Below are 20,345 nucleotides of genomic sequence, written 5' to 3' on the forward strand. Positions count from 1 at the left end.
TGATGTAAAGCTCAAAAAAAAAAAAAAAAAAAGCCGATCTTACGTAACACTGCCACTTTAAAAGTATAATTGTCGGAATCCCTTGTGATGACAACAGGTGCTCAAAGTTTTAGTCATAAAATGTTAGCATATGAATTTCAGGGCAGCTGTGTCTGATGTTTGAATCTGATGTTTGAACTCCATTCCCCCTTTTCTTTTCCACTTTCAGCGTGTTTCAGGTCAAGAGCTGCTGTTGCCTCCAACCAAACGCTGATCTATGCTCCCACAGCGTAATTCGACGTGAACAGGTCTTCTAATAAAGTGAAGTAAGTCTGCTGCAGCAAAGAGACACATCATTTTTATAGATCTGCTGGTAGAAGCCCATTGTTTTGATCTTTTGATTCCTCGTGTTAGAAAGGTCTCCAATGAACCTCCTGCTTCAAACGTGTCTTGTGTTCAATATCTGATTCCACTCAGGGGGGATTGCTCCTTACCAGATGTAAGCAGCATGGGGGGGCTGCCAGGGTTTGTGGGTGACATGCACCTCCAATTACCCACAAATAGCATCCAAACTGCAGCAGCTCAATATATAAACACCGTGAGGCTGCTTCACTGTTTTTCCCTAGATGTCAGCAATTAAGAATGAAGAAGCAGAAGTGACAGCTAGGACTGCTTGCCTTCGAGGTTGCCGGCTTTTATTTATTTTTTATTTTTTTCAAATTGCATTTGATGGTAAGCTGGGGTAATTTTATCCGGAATTTGTTTCCTCTGGTTTATTGTTCTCACAAGGGTTTGCTGTTGTTTTGCAGACAGTTGGGTGAAATTATCATCAACATTTGGAAAGAGATAGGCCATGTGGAGATGCATATGATCAGTGTGTGTGTGTGTGTGTGTGTGAGGTGTTTGAGCTGGGTGATAGATTGTAGGAGGGATTCTGCTCCTAAAGTTAACAACCCGCAAAACTTTCTGTTTTCATATTGTGAGTGAAAAAATAGTGGAAGCAGATCCCAAGTTCATGTGCGGATAGAAATACATTCTATGTGTGTGTTTGTGTGACCAGCATGCCCACCTCATAAGCTCATGTCAGGTCAGATTAATCCAGAGGTACACCAATTGCTTATGGCAAAAAAATAAGAATAATTGTGATATTATCAAAAATTCCACACTTCATGCAATGTGACCTACATTAGCTGCGTTTCTGTTTACCGCATAATTGCGCAATTTCATATTTCGAAGATAAATTTGCTTAACGGAAACACAGAAATTTTGAAAAAACTCATTTTTTAAACAAAAGTTTTGGCTCCTAGCTGAGCCGAGGGTTTTTTTTTTTTTGGGGGGGCGGGCGGGGAGCGTCTAGAGATTGGTTTATTTTGCAAAACTGCAATGGAAACATTGTTACGTCACACAATCAGAAACCAAATGTTGCTACTGGCACAAACCATGAAGAAGAAAACAGGAAGTAGTTGGAAGACGATATTTTTCAATGACTTACCGCGTGAACCAACTTATTCGTGTGTGTGACAAATATGGACTTTAATAATCACATCACTGAGAAAAAGTCAGTGAGAGCTGTTTGAAACAGCACGGCTGCGGTTCTGTTAGCATGCTAACAGATTTTCATTACCAGCATTTTGCAGGTAAAGCTGTTCCAGCCATCAGCTCCTCTGGAGTACGAGAAGAAAAAACCCCACCTCTTTGTGTTTGTGCCTGTCTGCCATTACTTGTTACACCAGATCCAGTCACAACTAATTCAGTCTTTCCATACTCCGCCGCACATTAAGAGAGATGCGCTGTGATGTGAAGGAGTTTCATTATAAAGACAAAGCTATGTCATTTCAGGATGTGCTTCTCGTTATAGTGAGAAAGTTCAAAGCAATACACTGAACACCTTTTGTGTACATGTTGACCTGATCGGCGGTCTTCACAAAGACAATTGTATTTAAAGTCAAACTGCTGAAGACAGAACAGCTGGGTTAGATTGAAGAACAAAAAGGTCTTCAACTTTAGACAAAAAGGTTCAGTTGTTGCTTAATGATTCAATTTACTGACTTATTTTTTTTCTAATTCTCCCTTCTTACTTTTGAGTATCTGCTTAGGTTACATCTTATTAAACTACATATTGTTTTTCATAAATCTGGAATTCTACATAGCACACTGTCCAGGTTTAGTGTTGCATCTGAAATTATCCAAACCCCCACTGTGGATAAAACCTACAGGGAAAAAAACACTGATTCATACACTGTTATTCAACTGGCTTGAATATTGTAAGATGTATACTTTCAGTGTTTTTGTTGTGATTGTTGTTTTTTCTCATGTATCTGCAGAAGATGGCTGCCAAATTCCAGTGAAACGTGCTTCCTGAGAGAGCGGAGAGCAGAAATTGCTGACTTACAGCTAAAAATGAGCTGAAGGCGAGGAAAGAGCTGAACGTAGTGATTAATGATTACAACAAGATGTCGGTTGTAATTGTCATCTACTTTTCACTTTATAATCTGACACAGTAGCTATGTTTCCATTGCAAACGTGTGCAAATCTGTGTCTATATTCTGCAAATGTTGAAAAAATACAATTTCACAAATGCAGTGTTTCCATTAAGCAAGAAATTAAGCTAGAATCACATGAGAATAAGCATGTTTACATTATAAGTCATTAAAAATCATGGAAACAATGGATCTGAACATCTACATGAAATATATTGATGATTCAGCCAATCAGAGGAGACATCTGTGTTGGAAAGACAAGCCCCGCCTACTTGGGAGTGGCTATGTCTGTGTTGTGTTGTGTTTTAGGGAAATTGTAGTCGGTGATTTTACAGAAGAGCAATGGAGTTGAATAACACAGCTTTTTATGAACTGTGTGAGAGCTCTGAAACAAACAAACAAACAAAAAATAAACATCCTCCTCCTACCACTTCCTGTTGTCTTCTTCATGGTTTTCGCCAGTAGTAACATCCATTCAGTTTTACAAAATACACCTATTTCAATACGACCGAAGAATCACCTCCTAGCATGTAAACTTTTTATCAAAAAACGTGAGGTTTTTTTTTTTCCGGTCAAAATTGACATGTTTATATTAAGCAAACGCATTTCGACAAAATGCAATGTTTGGGAAAATCTTTAACTCTCCATTCAAAATGATTGTGCGTATTGGTGGAAGGGCTTTTTCATGACTCCTGATGACTCAAAGCATTATCTTCATCAGCACACTGCATGCAAATTAGCTCTGATGTTTCTTGTTATTGATGCCGGCTAAAGCGATGAGCCAGTTCGCTTTCATTCAAGAAGCTTTGAGAGAGCTGATCATGACATGTACGCTGACTTTTATGTCTGAGCTTAATTAAATGTCAAACTCGATGCGCATAACTATGTCAAACCATGACTGCATGACTAAAAAGAAAAGGAAAAGCTTTATTCAGCACTTGGTAGAAAAATAAAAAAAACTTGAAAGAGTGAAGAAGTTCTCCTGCCCCGATATCCAAATCAAAGAGAACCTGGCAGGAGGTGAATTCATGAATCTGTTCTCATTTTTACCGTCGTCATGGCTCCTTTTCAGTCATCACGTAATCTCATTGTAGTCGAGAGGGAAAGAGGGAAAGGGGGGGTGGAAACACTTCCTTCTTCCTTTTCATTCTCAGGGTATAGATCACGGAGAAGCCGAAGACAAAACCAGATTAGCGTCCTCTGATCGCCCCTGTGGGAGCACCAGGGAGGAAAAGAAGAAGTGAAAACGAGAATGAAAACAGCTCGCCATAAACCATCCCTTTTCTTGCTGCACAGTGTCTTCGTCAGACCACATAGGCTGCCTGATTTCTAAACTTAAGCTATCAATGTTTCATCTGCTGGAAAGTTCTCTCCCAAGTAGTGGCTCAGAGGTCAGAGAGCTATGCAAGCACGCGCAGAGCTGTCAGGTTTTAATTCCCGTGGTGAATGGATTATTCTATGAGAAGCCTTATGAAGCTGTGACATTCAGCACGATGCAGGGACCGGAGAGAGTAGACAAAGGAACAATGCCTGACGTACACACACCTTACTCCCAGCCAGCTTCTTCTACAGTCCTTGTTTATGTTTCGAATGAAACTGAGGTCAAGGTAAAAACGTGGTGGCTTTGTCTGCTGTCCCATCTGTCAACAGAAATATGCTATTGTTATCAAAGATAGCTTTATTTTCAGTGCGGCTATGAGTTAGCATTTGGTCTGTGTCAAATTGAAATTGGCAGAGGGTGACTGCAAACAGTAAGTGAACGCAGAGAGCTAATATTTTAACGTTAACAGAGGCATCCAAGAAGCTCAACTCCCAAAACCTCTTTTTTCTGTGATTTCATGTCCGACTCGCCTCCATCGAGCCGTTCCTCCACGTTATTCCTGGATGATTTTTAGAAAACAAGCCTATTTTCAAATTTGCACAACTTGCAAGCTTTTTTTCAGACCATGAGTGTTATTTGTTTGATTTAACTTAACCTAACCTAATCTAATGTAATTAATCTGATAATCTAAATCTAAACTAATGTAATCTAATTAATATGATCTAATCTAATTAATCTAATCTAATGTACTCTAATCTGCAGGCAAATTCAGATTAACTTAATAGTTAGACTGTCTGTCATGTGACCTGGCTGGATGTTCAAAGGCTCACAGTTCTCCCCAGGAGGGATGGGATTTACAAATGTTTGAAGAAATCCGAATGTTGTGAACTTGTTCCTCATAAAAAATAAGAATGAAATAAACCTTTAAAAGATTGGCTCACTTAAACTTATGTGTTTATTTTTTCTTTCTAAACCAGCCTGACCTGGAGTGATTTATTTCATCACTTTAAAGAAAGATTGGGTAAGACTTTGATCAGAATTAGCATTTAAGGTCAGATGAGATGTTTTTTTTTCTGGGAAATATACTTTGTTTTACCGTTTAGTCAGCAGAAAAGTGCATTTAGATGCTGCTGGCTCTCATTGGCTCAAACTGATGGTTTTGTTTTTTTCCGACTGTCAACCAATCACTGTTCCATTGTCCAATAACTGCCAAGAATCCACCTGGAGCTTCTTGGTACCAATCCAAACATCTAATGCAGTGTTTGGATATTAAACCAGCACTACATATACTCTGCTGCATCCGTCCCTTGTGCCTGTTCTCTGTCTCATTCAGTAGTTGAGGAGGGAAGCCAGGTGCATCGCTGCAAAGACGGCAGCTGAAACTCAATTTTATTATGTTCAAATCGCTGCATTTCTGAAGCAAGTGAATACATATTTTAATACTCACTTTTATAATGTTAAACATTAACCATTTGTGCAGCGCCATGCTGAAACAATTTTTCGTTTCCTGATTTGAACAGTTTGTTCCAACCTGTCTGTGCACAAAGTAAGGTCAGTGAATACTTTTTCCCCCCAAATTCTCCTTTTTCCGTTTTATTTTCGTGAATTCTAACTTTTCTGTTCTATCCATATTTATAAACCCTAAGAGTGTTATAATGGGGTAAATAAAAACAAGCACACAAATCAAGAGTTTCACATTTAACTTTCAAAAAAAAGAATGTTTTTACAAAGTATTTAAAAGTATATACTTGATTTTTTTTAAACAACTAAGACATTATGTCCAAAACAAAGAATCATTTGTTCTTCACATTTGAAAAAGAAAATTTTCTCTTTAGAAATGCTCTAGAGTTTTACTCAACAGTCAAATGTCTTATAAAGAAGAAAGCAAACAATAACAGCCTGTGACAGATGTTCTTTCCATCTGTCACAAACATCTCTGCTGAAGAGCATGGCTGTCAGTCTGTTTGTGTTTAGCTCTCACGTTTCGGCGGCACTTAACCAAAAGTGAAAAATGTCTTTTTTTTTCTTCCTAAATGAGTATCTGCTTCTGCACACATAGCAACAAACCTTCAATAAACTCTTTCCTTGCTTCTGCTGATTTAATTAAATATTCAAGACTTATCAGGCGTGAGTAGCTAGCTAGCTTCTTCTTTGTGTTTCTAACAAATGTGTAATTTGTAACTAGTCGTATCCTTATGCATCGTGCCAATTTGTGCTAACAAAATGTACAGAAAATAATTAAACACAAATTGCACTAATCTTTACATTTTTATTTTGGATTTTTTTTGTGTGTTTTACTGAGTTTTTTTTTTAATTATTATTATTATTTGCCATGGCTCAACCCTATCCAGATAAAAACAGGTACGGGAGCTCCAGTGGACAAAATGCTGCTTAAATATCATATTAAGCCCTGCAACTTAAAAAAAAAAAAAAAAAAAAAAAAGATGTTACTGAAGGTCATATGTACTTGAACCTGCTTTTGCTAAACAACATATCTTTCACTGTCAAGAAATATGGATATGAGTCATTTTACATCACAAAGAGCTGACTCAGTGAAAAAGTTTCAGGGCTCTTTAATTCCTGGCAGCTGTTCAGACGGTGGTTTAAGTTCTGATCTCCTGGAAGAAAATCCCAAAGCCTTTGACCCCAATCAATTTTAGATGAAACTGCACAGGCTTCTAATGGCCTATCCATATTTATTATGGCCAGCAGAGTCAGATGTATTCATTGTCTTAATGAGTGACCCCTGACTTTTTGGTAATGGTTTTGCAGAAAGTAAATATTCGTCGTCTGACATAATGGCACAAATGACTTGGTAACAGCAATAAACTGAGTATGACGCAGCTCTATCTTTCAACTAATCAAGAAAATGCTATGCTTTCAAAACTATCCATAACCGAACAAACTACAGAAACTTTCAGTACATCTGTACATAAAAGCTGACAATTTAAAATATACATGATTAGCAAGCATTTTTCCTAATGTGGTAACTTGAAAGCTTTCTACAAAATCATTTAGCACTAAATTACACATTTGTACAGATACAATTAAAAAAGGATTCATTAATATATTATGACCTTTATTTACAAGCATCAATCAACCACAGCACTATGACAAGTGTTCTTCAATTCTGTAAATATCTGCTTATTGATCAGTTACCCATATCATACTTTGTTTGCCTCATATCAAATCCATATTATTTATTTAGCACGATAAACTTCTTTAAAGAAGCTCAGGAAGCTTGAACTGCTGTCAGTTCACTGGAGACGTTAACATCACAGAAAACAAGGAAGCTGGAGACGGTTGACCCGTCTGGGGCAGACTGGCATGTGAGACACCTGAGCCACGCTGGGCCTGATTCTGAAACTCTAAAAATAGAGGAGATTAAAATAAAATCCATCTATTTTCTATTCCCGGCCTGCGGTCTGGGTGACAGGGGTTGGACCCCATCCAACCTGCCATCAGGTGGAATGGCACATCCTGGACAGCTTGTCAGCATAACAAGGGACAACAAAAACAACCACATGTAGGGAGTGATTATAGATCACTCTATCAATACAACCAGCAAACTGATCATCTGGTTGGCCATCGGGAGGTTGGGGAGGTTTCCCGACGGGTGCTTCCTGGTTACTAGTGTCTGTTACTATCAAACTGGCCTCAAGTGTTAGGACTATTCTTGCAAGAGAGCGTGGAACAGTTGTCAACGGATTTCATGCACTTTGTAGTTGTATTTATTTATTTGCCTAAGTGGGACAGCATACATTAAAGAACATTTTGAGCAGCACGAATGCAAGCAGCCGAGGCTGATTTCCATCGTTTGTCCCACTGCCAGACGGATAACCTATCGCTAATAAAGTAAAAAACAAAACAAAACAAGCAAAAAAAATTTAAATAAAAAAAACAAGACAAAGACAACATTTCAAGCTAGCTGTCAGACCCCATAAATAAACTTCACATACACAATATCACACTTTTATATCACAACCCACAAAACATTTACACAGACACACAAACACAGTACACATAATCCTAATCAGATCTGAATATGTAGTGTGTGTACCCACAAAAAACCTACGACACAATATTTTACAATATTTTTGTACATGCAGAGGCATGTACAAAAACTAACGCTTCATGACTTTTGACCTGGCGTAAAAATGTCCAGCAGCAACAATGACAAACTACAAAGCACCAAAACTCACCAAAACACATGGATACATCACTCTGTTCAGTGTTATTTAACTCAACAAGCACTGAACCAAATGAACTCAAGAAGTACAGAACAAACTGAAATGTGAAACGAGAAGCTCGTCTGAGTTGGTTCAAGCAACCTTTGTGCTAGTAAAGGCTAGTTTTTTCCCCCCAGCCTTTATGCTGGGAAAAAAAACTGGATCAGAGTGAGACGAGTCCGATGGATATCCTTCAGCCTCATACAATAAACACATCAAAAGTGATAGAAAAACATTAATCAGATGTAAATAGAAAATTTCCTCCATTTTTGTCACATGATGTAACAAGCAAAGTGGCCACTTCTTTCCTAAAAAATAAGCAAAGAGATGGGAGAAGAATTACAGCCAGGCTTGAAGGTATCAATTTTAGAGCTGTTGAAAGTTTTTCGATCAACGCCCTCTCAGTCCATGTTGACATTCTCTTACTTTAAGCTTCTCTTATTTTTGATATCTCTTCGATTTTCCAGTTTATAGTAGACTTGAGTCTCGATGGTTCCTACACATCCTCAACATTGTTCTACCATTGGAGGTTTCAGATCAGAAAATGACCCCAAAAATCACATCATAGCTGTTTTTGGAATGACTGAAATGCTTAAGAACAGGTGTGTTAATGAATTCATTCACTAATTGAGCACGTTTGTTTCTATGAACTCCATTTCATAGCTGCTTCTGAACGCAAAGCTTCTGATTTCTCGGCACCACAGAACCTTGTGTTTAGAGGGGCTGAATATTTTTGGCTTGTATGTAGCCTGCATGGTGCCCAGGAATGCTGCTGACCATTTGATAAAATCCTTACACAGTGTTTTACTAAAGGACTGACTGAACTATGGGAAACTGATCCAGAGCTCCCCATCCTGGCAGCAGCAGAACGGCAGACTGTCAGCACATTGTTCAGACTGCAGAGTCTTAGCTGAGCTGAGCAGCTTTTATTCCAAAAATGACCTTCAGTTGCTGCAAACACTTTGAGTAAATATGATAGTACGGCATAATTTGCGAATATCTAACGCAACATAGACGCATTTAGGATTTCTCCTACCCTAACCAATCTGTCGAGCTTTCTTTAACCAACAGGCACTTGAACAATCCCTCCTTATTGCTCCCAACTGACTCATTCAGATGATTATTGCTCAGACATTAACTTGGGTGAAGTATGAACTGATTTGTTTGATATTTAAAGTATGCACAGAAGAAACTCATCAGCAATACAAACTAACGCTTCAAGAGCAGCAATCAGAGGCGACTGTCCACAGGACTGAAATTAATCACAGAAGAAGAACAGCCTCCACACAGCGCTGAGCACATTGACATATCCAAACTCTCAAACAGAATCCATCAGCTCACTGTTTGCATTTTCACTGCCGCTCACTGGAGCCTATACCATGAAATATGCATAGAGAGAGAGAGCCATACATTTAGATGAACTGTTTGATTTGACTAACCCGGCCCCCTTCATACAAGGTCCTTCTGTGAGTATTAAGAAGAGAAAACCTCCTAAGTGATCAACAAATTGATTATTTAAAAGGGATGTTTTATGCAAAATTCATTGCAAAATTCATTTATTTCCATGTTATTATAATTCCATTTGGGTTTCTGCTGCTTCTAAAAACAGGCCAGGCACTAAAAAAAAAAACAAACAAACAAAAAAAAAAAAACACTCAGCTGGTTTTTGACAAGAAGTTAATCTTTTTTGGTGTGTGGAAAATGAGTCGTTTCAAAAAACTTCCAGAATGTAACGCCGCAAATCAGCAGGCCCTGGCTCTCACCAAGCAACCCCAGCAGCACGCCGCCCATCCCCTAGCAACCCAAACAGAACTCCAGCATGTTTGGTCAGCTGCTTTTTTCCACTGTATGCGCTGTACAGTGGCTGCTGGAAAAGGCAAGTGTTTTGTCGTTGACTTATCATCTAGAAACCACCTGCTCCATTCTTGCTGGTTGCGCAGGTGGCTCTACTTCTGCTTTTCAAAGATGAATGGTTGTATATTTGGGCATCTGTTTGCAGCCATTTTCACAAGAGGGTGTAAATGTTAAGAGGGTGTAAATGCAAGATTTTGTGCATAAAATGTAATGAACATATTTTGTTAAGCCCACAGATACCCTAACCTGTTCAAAGAAGTATAATAGGTCACCTTTAATGCCATGATGAAGCAGACACAGGATCAATTGGGGCTCATACTCCCCCCACACACACCACACATACACACCTCTTCTGTTATTCTCCAGCAGGAGCATGTTGTTCCATGCTGCAATTCTGGAGCTCATCATGGGGGATAAATTTATACACTCTGGATTTGGACACTCTATAAAACGGGACCTGGCAAACAGTAACTCGCTTTCCCTGTGTTTAATACAATGCCTTGGTTTATTTGTCAAAGGTTGTTTTATTAAAAACAATTGCATTATTATAAGAAGCAAGTGAAGGCATGCTAAATTTAAAACAGCAGTGTAACTACGTTTTGTAGTAGAAATTCAAGTGAATCTCTACAAGTTTAGAATAGAATAGAATAGAATAGAATAGAATAGAATAGAATGGCAGATGTCCTGCTGGAAGGTTAACCCTCTGTCCCTTCAATTCTTTAGTCTGAAGCCCCTTCAGATGTCTCTTATGAAAAGAATCCTCACAGCATGATGCTGCCTCTACTATGATTCCCAATGGGAATTGTCTGTTACATTTTCTAACACAGAGTTCATCACATGTAGGCTAAAAAGTGTCATTTTCATCTCATCTCAAAGCATCTTGCTGTATTTACATTATGATACCCGTTCTACCTATGGATGATGACAGGTGCAAGTTGTCATTTCAGTCAACTGTTATCTGGATATGTGTGAGATGTCCAAAGCTTGGGTTGTTGTTTTATACCATATTTCTACCATGTTTGTGTCTGTTGATGGACCCAAAATGCAGACAGGAGTTGGGAGCATGGATCATATTAAATGTTCTTTAATGATGAAACTAAAAATCACAGAGAATGCAGGAAGCCAGAGCAGAACAAAAACAACAGGAACCAGGCATAAAAGGGAAGTAACGGGATTTAACAGGAGAAACCAGCAAGGACTGACTGAGAATGAGTTGCATATATTCTGGGGAGGTTGATTAGTGAACAAGGAACAAATGGTTGATTTGGAACAGGTTGCGCGTGTGAGGGTAGAGGGCAAAAGGCAGGCTGAGGAGAGTGAGAGAGAGAGAGGAGAGAGAGACTAGTGCAGGGGGTGAGGGAGAGTACACAGGAGAGTAGGAAATAAATCTAACTGCAGAACAACTAGACCTGTGAAACATAATTAAGCTAGCGTAGCAAAGAATAACTAGACACAAAAAATAAACCTAATAAACTAGAATCACTCAGGAAGGACGGATCCAAAGTAAAACAGAAACAAGACAGATCTAATAAAAAGAAACCAAGAAACAGAGAATAAACAAACCTTAAAACAACACAAGATACCAAAAACTTCTGCTTTAAGCTTTCCCCTAATTTTCTTTTTGCTACTAAATCAGGTAACTTTTGAAGTCACCGGACTGGGGGCTTAATACAAATGCAAGCCAAACTTCTCAAACTTTGTATTCTTTTTTTATTACTAGATAAATATGTATTCAATTTTTGTTCAAATAAAATGCAATTGAAATAATAAGTTTGTTGTAATTTACAAAAGGAGAAAAATTAATGGGGTATGAGTACTTTTGCAAGGCACTGTAAAACTATCAATCCATTAAGCTAACAACCTTAGCAGTAGAAACGTCCACCCAGGTGTTTTGCACAGGGAGATTCAAGTATTCCTCAAACATGAAGGAAAAAATCAAGGCAACACTCCAGGTTTGTTTATGAGAGAATAACATCATAACATGATGTATAGCTCAAAAAAGTCGATTTTACATAATACTGCCCCTTTAAAATGAAGTGCTTCCTTTTACATAAAGAAGTCAGCACACAATTATACAATAAAAAGGTTAAAAATAAAAATAAATCAATCCACTTTGCACATTAGGCTGTAACGTCAGTTACCAAGCCTCTCTCTGGACTCAACATGTGTGGTCCAGCATTATTTTCCTTCTCTTATTATTGCAGGAAACTTGCCTAAGGTCAAGCTGGCCGCGTGGAAGCATGCGCAGCTATTTTCATGCCTCCACCCGGTTCAAGACCAGACTCTGGCTGAGTCGCTGCATGACTCTGGGACTTTGAGCCAATGCCTCCCTTCCAGAAATAGATTCCCACAGCTTGATGATGTTTGAAAAGACGGCATAGCACTGGCACAAAGGTCAGTCACTGCTTTTCTCCACAGATGCTGTAGTAAGATACTCAAGTGTTTGTTTCACAAGTTTGCACATTTAGTTTTCTCACACTCATACGGCAAGTCGCTCTGGCACTTTCTGGTACGTTCTCCGCAGGGTGGCAGATGAACGCCGTCTGTTTGGCCCATTTGATCGGACGAGTTCCGTGCCACAATGGCTGATACTTCTGTAAGGTGCTACCTTCTCCAGGAAACAAACTACAAACTGCTAAACTACATGAATTACAGTAAGTTTCTCAGGGTCTGAAGTAGCAGAGCAGCCCCAGATCTTCACTCAATATGATGTTCTTTCTTTAAAATGTTGTGTTAATTATTTTATTATCATTATTATCATTATTATCATCATTCGCTTTTATAAATGCTATTTGTTTGCCACAAAACTCAGAGTATCTAAGTATATTATATGGTGCACATAGTAAGCAGTTGGTAATTATTCTAATGCTGTATGTTTAGTTGTTATATACAGCTGTCATTATTACTACTATTATTATTATGGGTCTGTAAATTTTCTTGTCCTGTAACGAGAGTTAGTATGTAGTAATTTTGTTTTTCTGAAATATTATTGATTGCCACCATTTTCCCCACCTTAAGCATTCCTCTTGCCCTCACTTTTAATTGCTCGGTATTTGAAAGAGCGGCCAACACGGACTGAGTGGCTTCGTTCACTTCCTCCACTGCCATTGTTAAAACTACAGGAAGACTAATATCCTAAAACAGCGCAGAAAATCAACATCATCCTCCACAACTTCTCCTTCTGTTTGCTGATTGGCCAGGTAGAAATTCTACCAGAAGAATCCATCTGAATAGGAGAAATCCCAGACAAAACTCTGAAGGGAGATGAGAATCGAGTGGAATTATGTAGAAAAGCAATGGCACAGCAAGATTTCTTTAATATATTCAATGATGGATGAGTTATTTGTTCTGTCAGCTTTTTTTTTCATTTTACAGAAATCACCTCCATGAAAAAAAACAATATTATCAAAGTAATTTAAAGAACATGCTAGTTTCATTCAGTAATCCATCTTTCTGAAACCTTGTCATCGTCTATTCTCTTTTAAACAGAATCACACTCTGATTTTTTTTCCCCGCTGAAGCTCTCTACACCTCACCAACCCCCTCCCTCACCGCAGCCACCACCCCATCATGAGCCTGAATGCATCTCAGGCGGGTTGTTTCGTTACAGCCAGCACATCGGTGTCAGCGCTCGGCTCTGCTGCTGAGCTCTGAATTGTGCTGAGTGTGAAGCACCGCAGGCACGATAGCAGCGGCGGCGGAGATGACAAAACTGCATCTCACCAGGTAGCCGGAATGAGTTCTCACAGACGCGCTCTCTGTTCGGCAGAAAAATGTCACAAGTGGGAGGGGATTGTGGGAAGGCTTAAACTCACACAAGTCAAGAAGTTGTTGAAATATAAACTTGAAGCTCAAAGGCAGTGGGAGAGACAACTGGAAGTGACGGCTTCCCAGCAGATCAACATGTTTCATGTCTGTGTTTTGACCTAGATGACCTTTTATTACATCTTAGCTGCAGAGCTGTGATGCAATCAGATTCACAGTATTGCCCGAGAAGCATAGCAGCAAGGAAAGAGCTAACAAGGGTCAGGAACTGACGGTTGGCGGTTAATGGGAGGAATGAGAAGTTTGAATGAAAACCTGTTCCCTACTTGCCCTTTGTTTTCCCAAGTTGTTTTTGCCTGTTTACCTTCTACTAGCTTGAGTCGAGCTAATTTGTCTGTGAGTGTAACACACCTGGTTGGGGCTCATAGGAGGCAAAAGTTTGAAATAGCTAGCATAGGAACCGACCGATCCTAAAACAGCGCAGATTGTGTGAACACACTTATGCATTTTTATAGTCAAAAACTTTGAATGTAACTAAAAACAGCACTGTTTGATGTAAAAGATAAAAAAAAAAATGTTGACCATAAGCCATGAACAAAAAAGGTGATGATATGATACCATTCACCTAAAGATGCACTACGTTCAGAAGGAGTATAATATATATGCATATAATAGCGACGTAAGCTTGTGGAACAGCTTAAAAGTGAAATTAAAATGATGTCCAACACAACTCTCAATAAACAAAAATATGGAAAAGGTTTTCATAGCGAGGTCTGACTTATTCAGTTCAAGTCAATCTAAGTTTATTTTTTTATCACATAGAGATACGTGATAAAAACAAGCAACCGTTTTGTACAAAGGTTTTCTTAAACACATATGAAAACCCCAACAAATTTAGAAATGAAGTATTCCCATCACACACCTACACACTGAAATACTGCAATGACGCTATTTGTTTTCTTGGTTTGGACTGTGTATTGTTTTATGTGTGCGACCTCGTATTTGATAGATTATAACTTTGTAGCTTTTATGAATATTAAAGGATTAAATAAGTGTATGCTTTACCTCACTTATTTTCAAACTTGTAAATATGACGAATAACTGTGATATCTTCATCCCGTGTGTTATTTATATGTAATTTTATCTACATGTTGGAGACAACCAGACAGTCCAAAACGTCTCTAACTGCTCGACTCTCCTCGAGTTTTTCTCTCTTTTCCCACTTAGAGTTGATTAAGTTGTTCCGCAGGCTGTACTGCTACATTTTTACAACATTCATCTGCTGTTTAAGAGCTTTTGAATACACATTGATATTTTTAGGAGCCTTAAACACACCAGCCTACTGTAAAGTGACCTGCTTTATGGGGTTTGTCACCACAGCAGCTGTGCGCCATGACCTGCAGCGTTACCTGTCCAGGGCGATGGCGGTCATCGAGTAGATGCTGGCGAACACAGCCGCGATGGGGAAGAAGTTGTGGAAGCGGCAGTAGATCAGTCCGAAGTACCACTCGTTGTGCACGGCGTAGGCGAAGTTGATCACCGTGTTGAAGGCGGACATGGAGACTTCGGCGAACGCCAGGTTGAGGAGGAAATAGTTGGTGACGGTCCTCATGCGTTTGTGCGCCATGATGATCCAGATGACGGTCACATTGCCCACCACCGACACCACGACAATGCAGCTGTACGCGATCGCCCACAGGACGATCCTCCACACCGGCTGCACGAACTGGTTCCGGTACACGGTTCCGTTGTTGGTGCCGTTGGAGCCGACCGTCCCGTTTGGCACCTCGGTGGTGTTGAATAAAGGATCCATACTTGATGTTTAGAGAGCAAGGATCGCGTCACTACAGTAGGCTACAACAGAAGGAAGTCCACTATCAGAACAAACAAACACATATAATAATAATTTTAAAAAAAAATTTAAAAAAAAGACAATAGTGGAGAGTTTCCCGCCACTGCACTTTCCAATTAAACACAAAATTACACAACCAGTCCGCATAAAATCCCACTATAATGGACTGACTACAGGTGCGGGAGATAGGAGTTTCTGAAAAGAAATCTCTCCACTCTGCCCCGTGCGTAAAAACAAAGACGCGACTTTTGCGCGCGGTGCCAGGAGCAGAAGGAGTGCGCGCTGTCTTAACTTGGTAGCGCGGCAGAGAAAGCGCTGCTCTGTCTTCCGCTGCTGTCCTCCTGCTCCTCTGCTCCGGCTGAGACGCGGCGAGCCACTTATGGAGCGAGCTGACGCGCGTCGCACCGAGGGGCTGGCTTTGCGGCCATGATTATGGATGAGCTCAGGTGAGTTATTCATCTCATCCGACTCAAACCGCGCGCGGAGAGCCCGGAGGGATTACCATGCCTAAATACCTCTTATCTGATTTGATTTGGCATTATTAGTAGTAGTAGTATTCCCCTGCTGGCGACAACAAACAGAGCAAAGGCGGAAAAAAATTAATTAAATGAGAACATTAATATTATTAATAATAATAAAAAGTGAAGAAAAAAAGAGAAGATGTTGGCAGCAGTGATTTTGCAGTTTGAATATAATTCGAACTGCAGGGTGTTCCCTGTAATGGGATGAGGAGAAGAAGAAGCACCAACACCCCGGTGATCCCACTCACTGCCCCCTCTTGTGGTCTCACAGCATGAACCGTGTTTGGAAGCCAACGAGCCTGCGGAGAAAACGAGCGAAATGATGTCTGTGAGGACTGGGACACATTTCACGGAAAAAGCTTTTCTCTGACAACAATCTCGATCCGTGTTGGATAACACGAATCTCCTTCATTCAGGGTTCATGACCGTCGAACTTTGATACTTGTTGATACAAACATGAACTTCAATATAGTCATAGGGGTTTGAGGTGATAGGCCGACTGAAAGCAGAGCATAATTATTAAATTCATTGAAAAGGATGTGTGTACAGTTGATTGCGTACAAATGTGAATCTGAAAAGTTTGGTGTGCATTTGCACCGTCCTGTTTTCAGTCTGTAACCAACCTGAATCGGCTGTGCAGAGCTGCAGATTTTTGTTGCATGTTGTGACACAAGGTTTTGTTTTTTTTAACCCATCCTTATGTTGCACACTTAATTATTTATTTATTTATTTCCTTTATTTAACCAGGTAAACCCCGTTGAGATCTAGATCTCATTTTCAAGAGGGACCGGGGCAGAAGTCTGCAATACACACCAACCTGGTTACAAAATAAAATTAATTAATACATATGCACAAGTGTAAAATAGTAGAAAACAGTTTAAATACAGTGACACTGTTTAGCATCTCATTGCCTATTTTTAAAAATCGCTCGAAATAAGTCCAGTGAAACCAATTCTGACATCTTGATAATGACATCTCAATGATTAGTTAGTGACGCAGTGGTTCCCAAACTTTTTCTTCTGCGCCCCCCTCCCCCCCCCAGTGGTTTCCAAACATTTTCTGCGCCTCCCCTATGCCCCTATGGATTACAAATGGCTGTCTGGTTGAAACGATGCGTGTTACGGTGGGTGACATCGACTTTTGGGGGGGCAAAATGAATGTACGTAGCTGAAAATAGACACCAACTTCGGTAGCCTACAAGGTACTTGTTAAACTTAAGGTTCTGTATTGATATTAGTTAGTCATCTTTTAGCTAACATTACCTGCATCCAACAGCTTTACTCAACTCAGTCGGTTAGTTTGGAGGAAAAAAACTGTGAAAAGTTCTTTGCGTTTTGCTGGTTTGCTGCCGTGATTCTAACACAAACCTATGTAGCTCCGCACAGCAGCAGCAGGTCTCCTTCACAGGTGTAAACCCAGCACTAGCGACGTAGCGCTCATGTTGCGTTTAAAGGCGGCTCGGAAAAACAGGTTACAACATGTTAACAGCGAATTAAACAGTTTTAACTGCTGATAAAAGTGACAGAGGACACAGATATGGGGAGTGTGGAAGCCTCTACTGTATCAAATTGACATAGGAATAGCAGAGAGTTGCCCATTCTAAGGTAAAAACCCAGCGCATACAGTGTTCATGTTTTTGTTTTTTTTTTCATCCAGACGGCTTCCCGCGCCCCCCCTGCAAAGACACGGCGCCCCCCCTAGGGGGCGCGCCCCACAGTTTCTGAGTCAGTGTGTTTTTCGTAGATTCTTTTATTGTTGAACACTGTTGATAGACAATAGCTAGCGGCAGTGAGCGCGTCCGCTGACCAGCCGTTACTGTGCTAAAATTGCCGTTGGCCCTCCTCACAAACAAATATTTACAATATAAGTCAAACAACTGCTCATTCAAAAAAAACCTACACAAGCATCTCGTCACTTTACTCCAGCTGACTTCTCCCACAAGAAACCGTCAATATAAATAGCAGCGCTAATTGATATTTACCTGTTGACAGCGCCTCCGATGACCAGCCGTTACTCTGCTAAATTTGCCGTTGGCCCGCTGAGTCAGGAGCGCTCACTGTGCTCTATGGGCCCACTGGTGGCGAACTGCTGCAACTGCAGTCCAATGCATCTCCCAGCTTAAGAGTAGTCAACATTTTTAATTAAAGTAAGAAAAACAGAAGTCTTTAAACAAAGAAAGAAAAGGGAGGGGGTGCAATCATCTCTAATGTCCACTCTGTCACACATATATTATAGTTCAATGCCTATAAAAAGTATTCACTCACACCCAGGGGCGGATCTACTGGGATGGCATGGGGTGGCAGTTGCCACCCCAAACGAGAGCCTTGCCACCCCTGTTGCCACACAAGCTAGCGACAGTGAATTCAATAAATAGTTATGGCAAATCGGACATTAAGCGCATGAAACTCTTTTTTTTTCCCGACAACATTGAATGCAACACAATGTAACCTGACACCCACTGCTAAGTAGCGGGAAGTGCGAGAGAAGGACAGAGCGCCAGCAGCATTGATCGATATATATGTTACTGGACTGGACATTTCGTGGTTTATCATAAGTCACACATGCGCCATTTCTGTCCATTGAGTCAGGAATATCGGTGGTCAGGAAAATACTACAATCACGCAAAGAAAAAGAACAGCGGACGCAATGTTTAGCAGTTAATTCAACCATAGATAATGGTAATAAGGGCTTCAGATTTGGTGAGGAAAACGTTTTAATTTAAAGAAAACATTGAACAAGTGAGCAGTGGGTCAGTTATACTAGCCTAACTGTTAGCCTGCAATGGACTTTGATAACCTTAGCATGTGCTGCGCAGTTCGGTGTGTTTTGGTTCCGTTAGCATTAAACAACCCGCCCACCAAGTCAGAGCTGTTTAAATCAGCTAATCAACCACCGCGGTGTTCAGGTGAAAACTTATTAATAATCAGAATATAGACATAAAGCCTGACAACATAATGTAACAGACTGGATGTTCTGTTTTAGTGTTTTTGCTACTTTTTTGTCTGGGAAATGTTTGCTTTTTGGTGTTGATTCCCCTGATCGGTAATCTACGCTCTATCTGCTCTTTGAGCGATTGTCTGTCGGTTGCCATGGCAACGGGTCCGCGTAAAGCCGACACACAGAGCGAGAAAAGGCAGAATAGAAGTTGTTGGAGCTATTTTTTCTTTATCCATTTGAATTTTGTTACTTTATTCTTAAATTTCTATTTTTTGTATTATTTACAGAGTTTATTTGTAGGTTGATAATTGTTGATTTTATTTATTTTTTGTTTTATTATTTTTCTTATTTATTTTCTAAATTTAGACAGGAAGTGATGTGGGTCAGTCCACTTTCTATAAGCTTAGGGGCCTGGTAAAGGACCAGCAGGCATTTGGGTTTGGGGCCGAAGGTTTTTAACAGAGCAAGAGAGGTAGCATGAGAACAAATGAAATTTGATCTCTGTAATTGTTTGGTGAAAGAGGAAAATTAATCATCAAGATCAATCAATAAGTTTGGACATTGAACCTTCTTTTGCCAGTATCTAGAAACTTGACCCCAGTGGCTCAGTAGTGGCTTGGTGGAACTTTTATTGGATGTTTGGCTTGTCAGTCAGTCAGAAGTGGTTCTAGCTAGTTTGGTTCTTCACCTGTTTATCAGCTTTATTGTACCTTTATTGTGGCGCACTGCAGCCGCTGCAATTCCTAAAAACAAGCGACAAAAACTGAGCTAATCCCCTGTGTTCACAAAACGTGGTGATATTTATAACAGTCGTCCAACTACGGCTCCTACAGCATTTTTAAAATAAAACGATTGACCAATATAAGTAGAAATCCGCCCTTTCTTGCATCTTGAAAGAACTAACAGAAACTAAACTGTTTATAGATTTGCATCATGGAGAATTTATCAAACATCAGTTTTCTAATCTTTATTTTAAGTCGTATTTAATAGATATATCTGATAACAAATGATGGCGCTACTAATATTTTCGTGACAGATTTCTCCTTGTCCTGTATTGGGATAAAATGGTTTTCTGGACACAATGAATCACATAGCGACCAATAGGCGCTATGCGCTATGTCCAGTAATGCATATCAATTAGCAGGAGTATGAAAGATGTAAAAATAATTAACTATACTATATTAAATTGTATTTAAGCCTCGGTGTTACATGAAGCTCATTTTGAAACAATGCAAGTTAAAAACAATATTTCATGTATATATATATATATATATATATATATATATATATATATATATATATATATATATATATATATATATATATCCCTGCCACCCTCTTGCCACCCCATAAATATTTTTCTAGAGCCGCCCCTGCTCACACCTGGTTATTTTATCCTTTTATTGA

General features: G+C 39.7%; 1 protein-coding gene across 2 annotated transcripts in view; it reads right to left on the minus strand.

Annotated features, from left to right (window-relative positions):
* tacr1a (tachykinin receptor 1a) overlaps positions 1-18,070 on the minus strand; it is a 52,585-nt gene extending 34,515 nt beyond the window's left edge. The window contains exons 1-2 of one of the 2 annotated variants that reach the window (XM_015019385.1): positions 17,983-18,070; positions 15,038-15,482 (exon numbers count right to left, since the gene is read on the minus strand). In XM_015019385.1, coding sequence (XP_014874871.1) covers positions 15,038-15,441 — 404 coding nt within the window. In that variant the 5' untranslated portion in view covers positions 15,442-15,482; positions 17,983-18,070. Of the gene's footprint in view, positions 1-15,037; positions 15,826-17,982 lie in introns of those variants that run through there. The other variant, XM_015019384.1, reaches the window with a different exon arrangement.
* Between the last annotated feature and the right edge of the window lie 2,275 nt (positions 18,071-20,345).

Source organism: Poecilia latipinna, unplaced genomic scaffold (assembly GCF_001443285.1).
Source record: "Poecilia latipinna isolate Pla-1442-1.1 unplaced genomic scaffold, P_latipinna-1.0 Scaffold2424, whole genome shotgun sequence".
Taxonomy (NCBI): domain Eukaryota; kingdom Metazoa; phylum Chordata; class Actinopteri; order Cyprinodontiformes; family Poeciliidae; genus Poecilia; species Poecilia latipinna.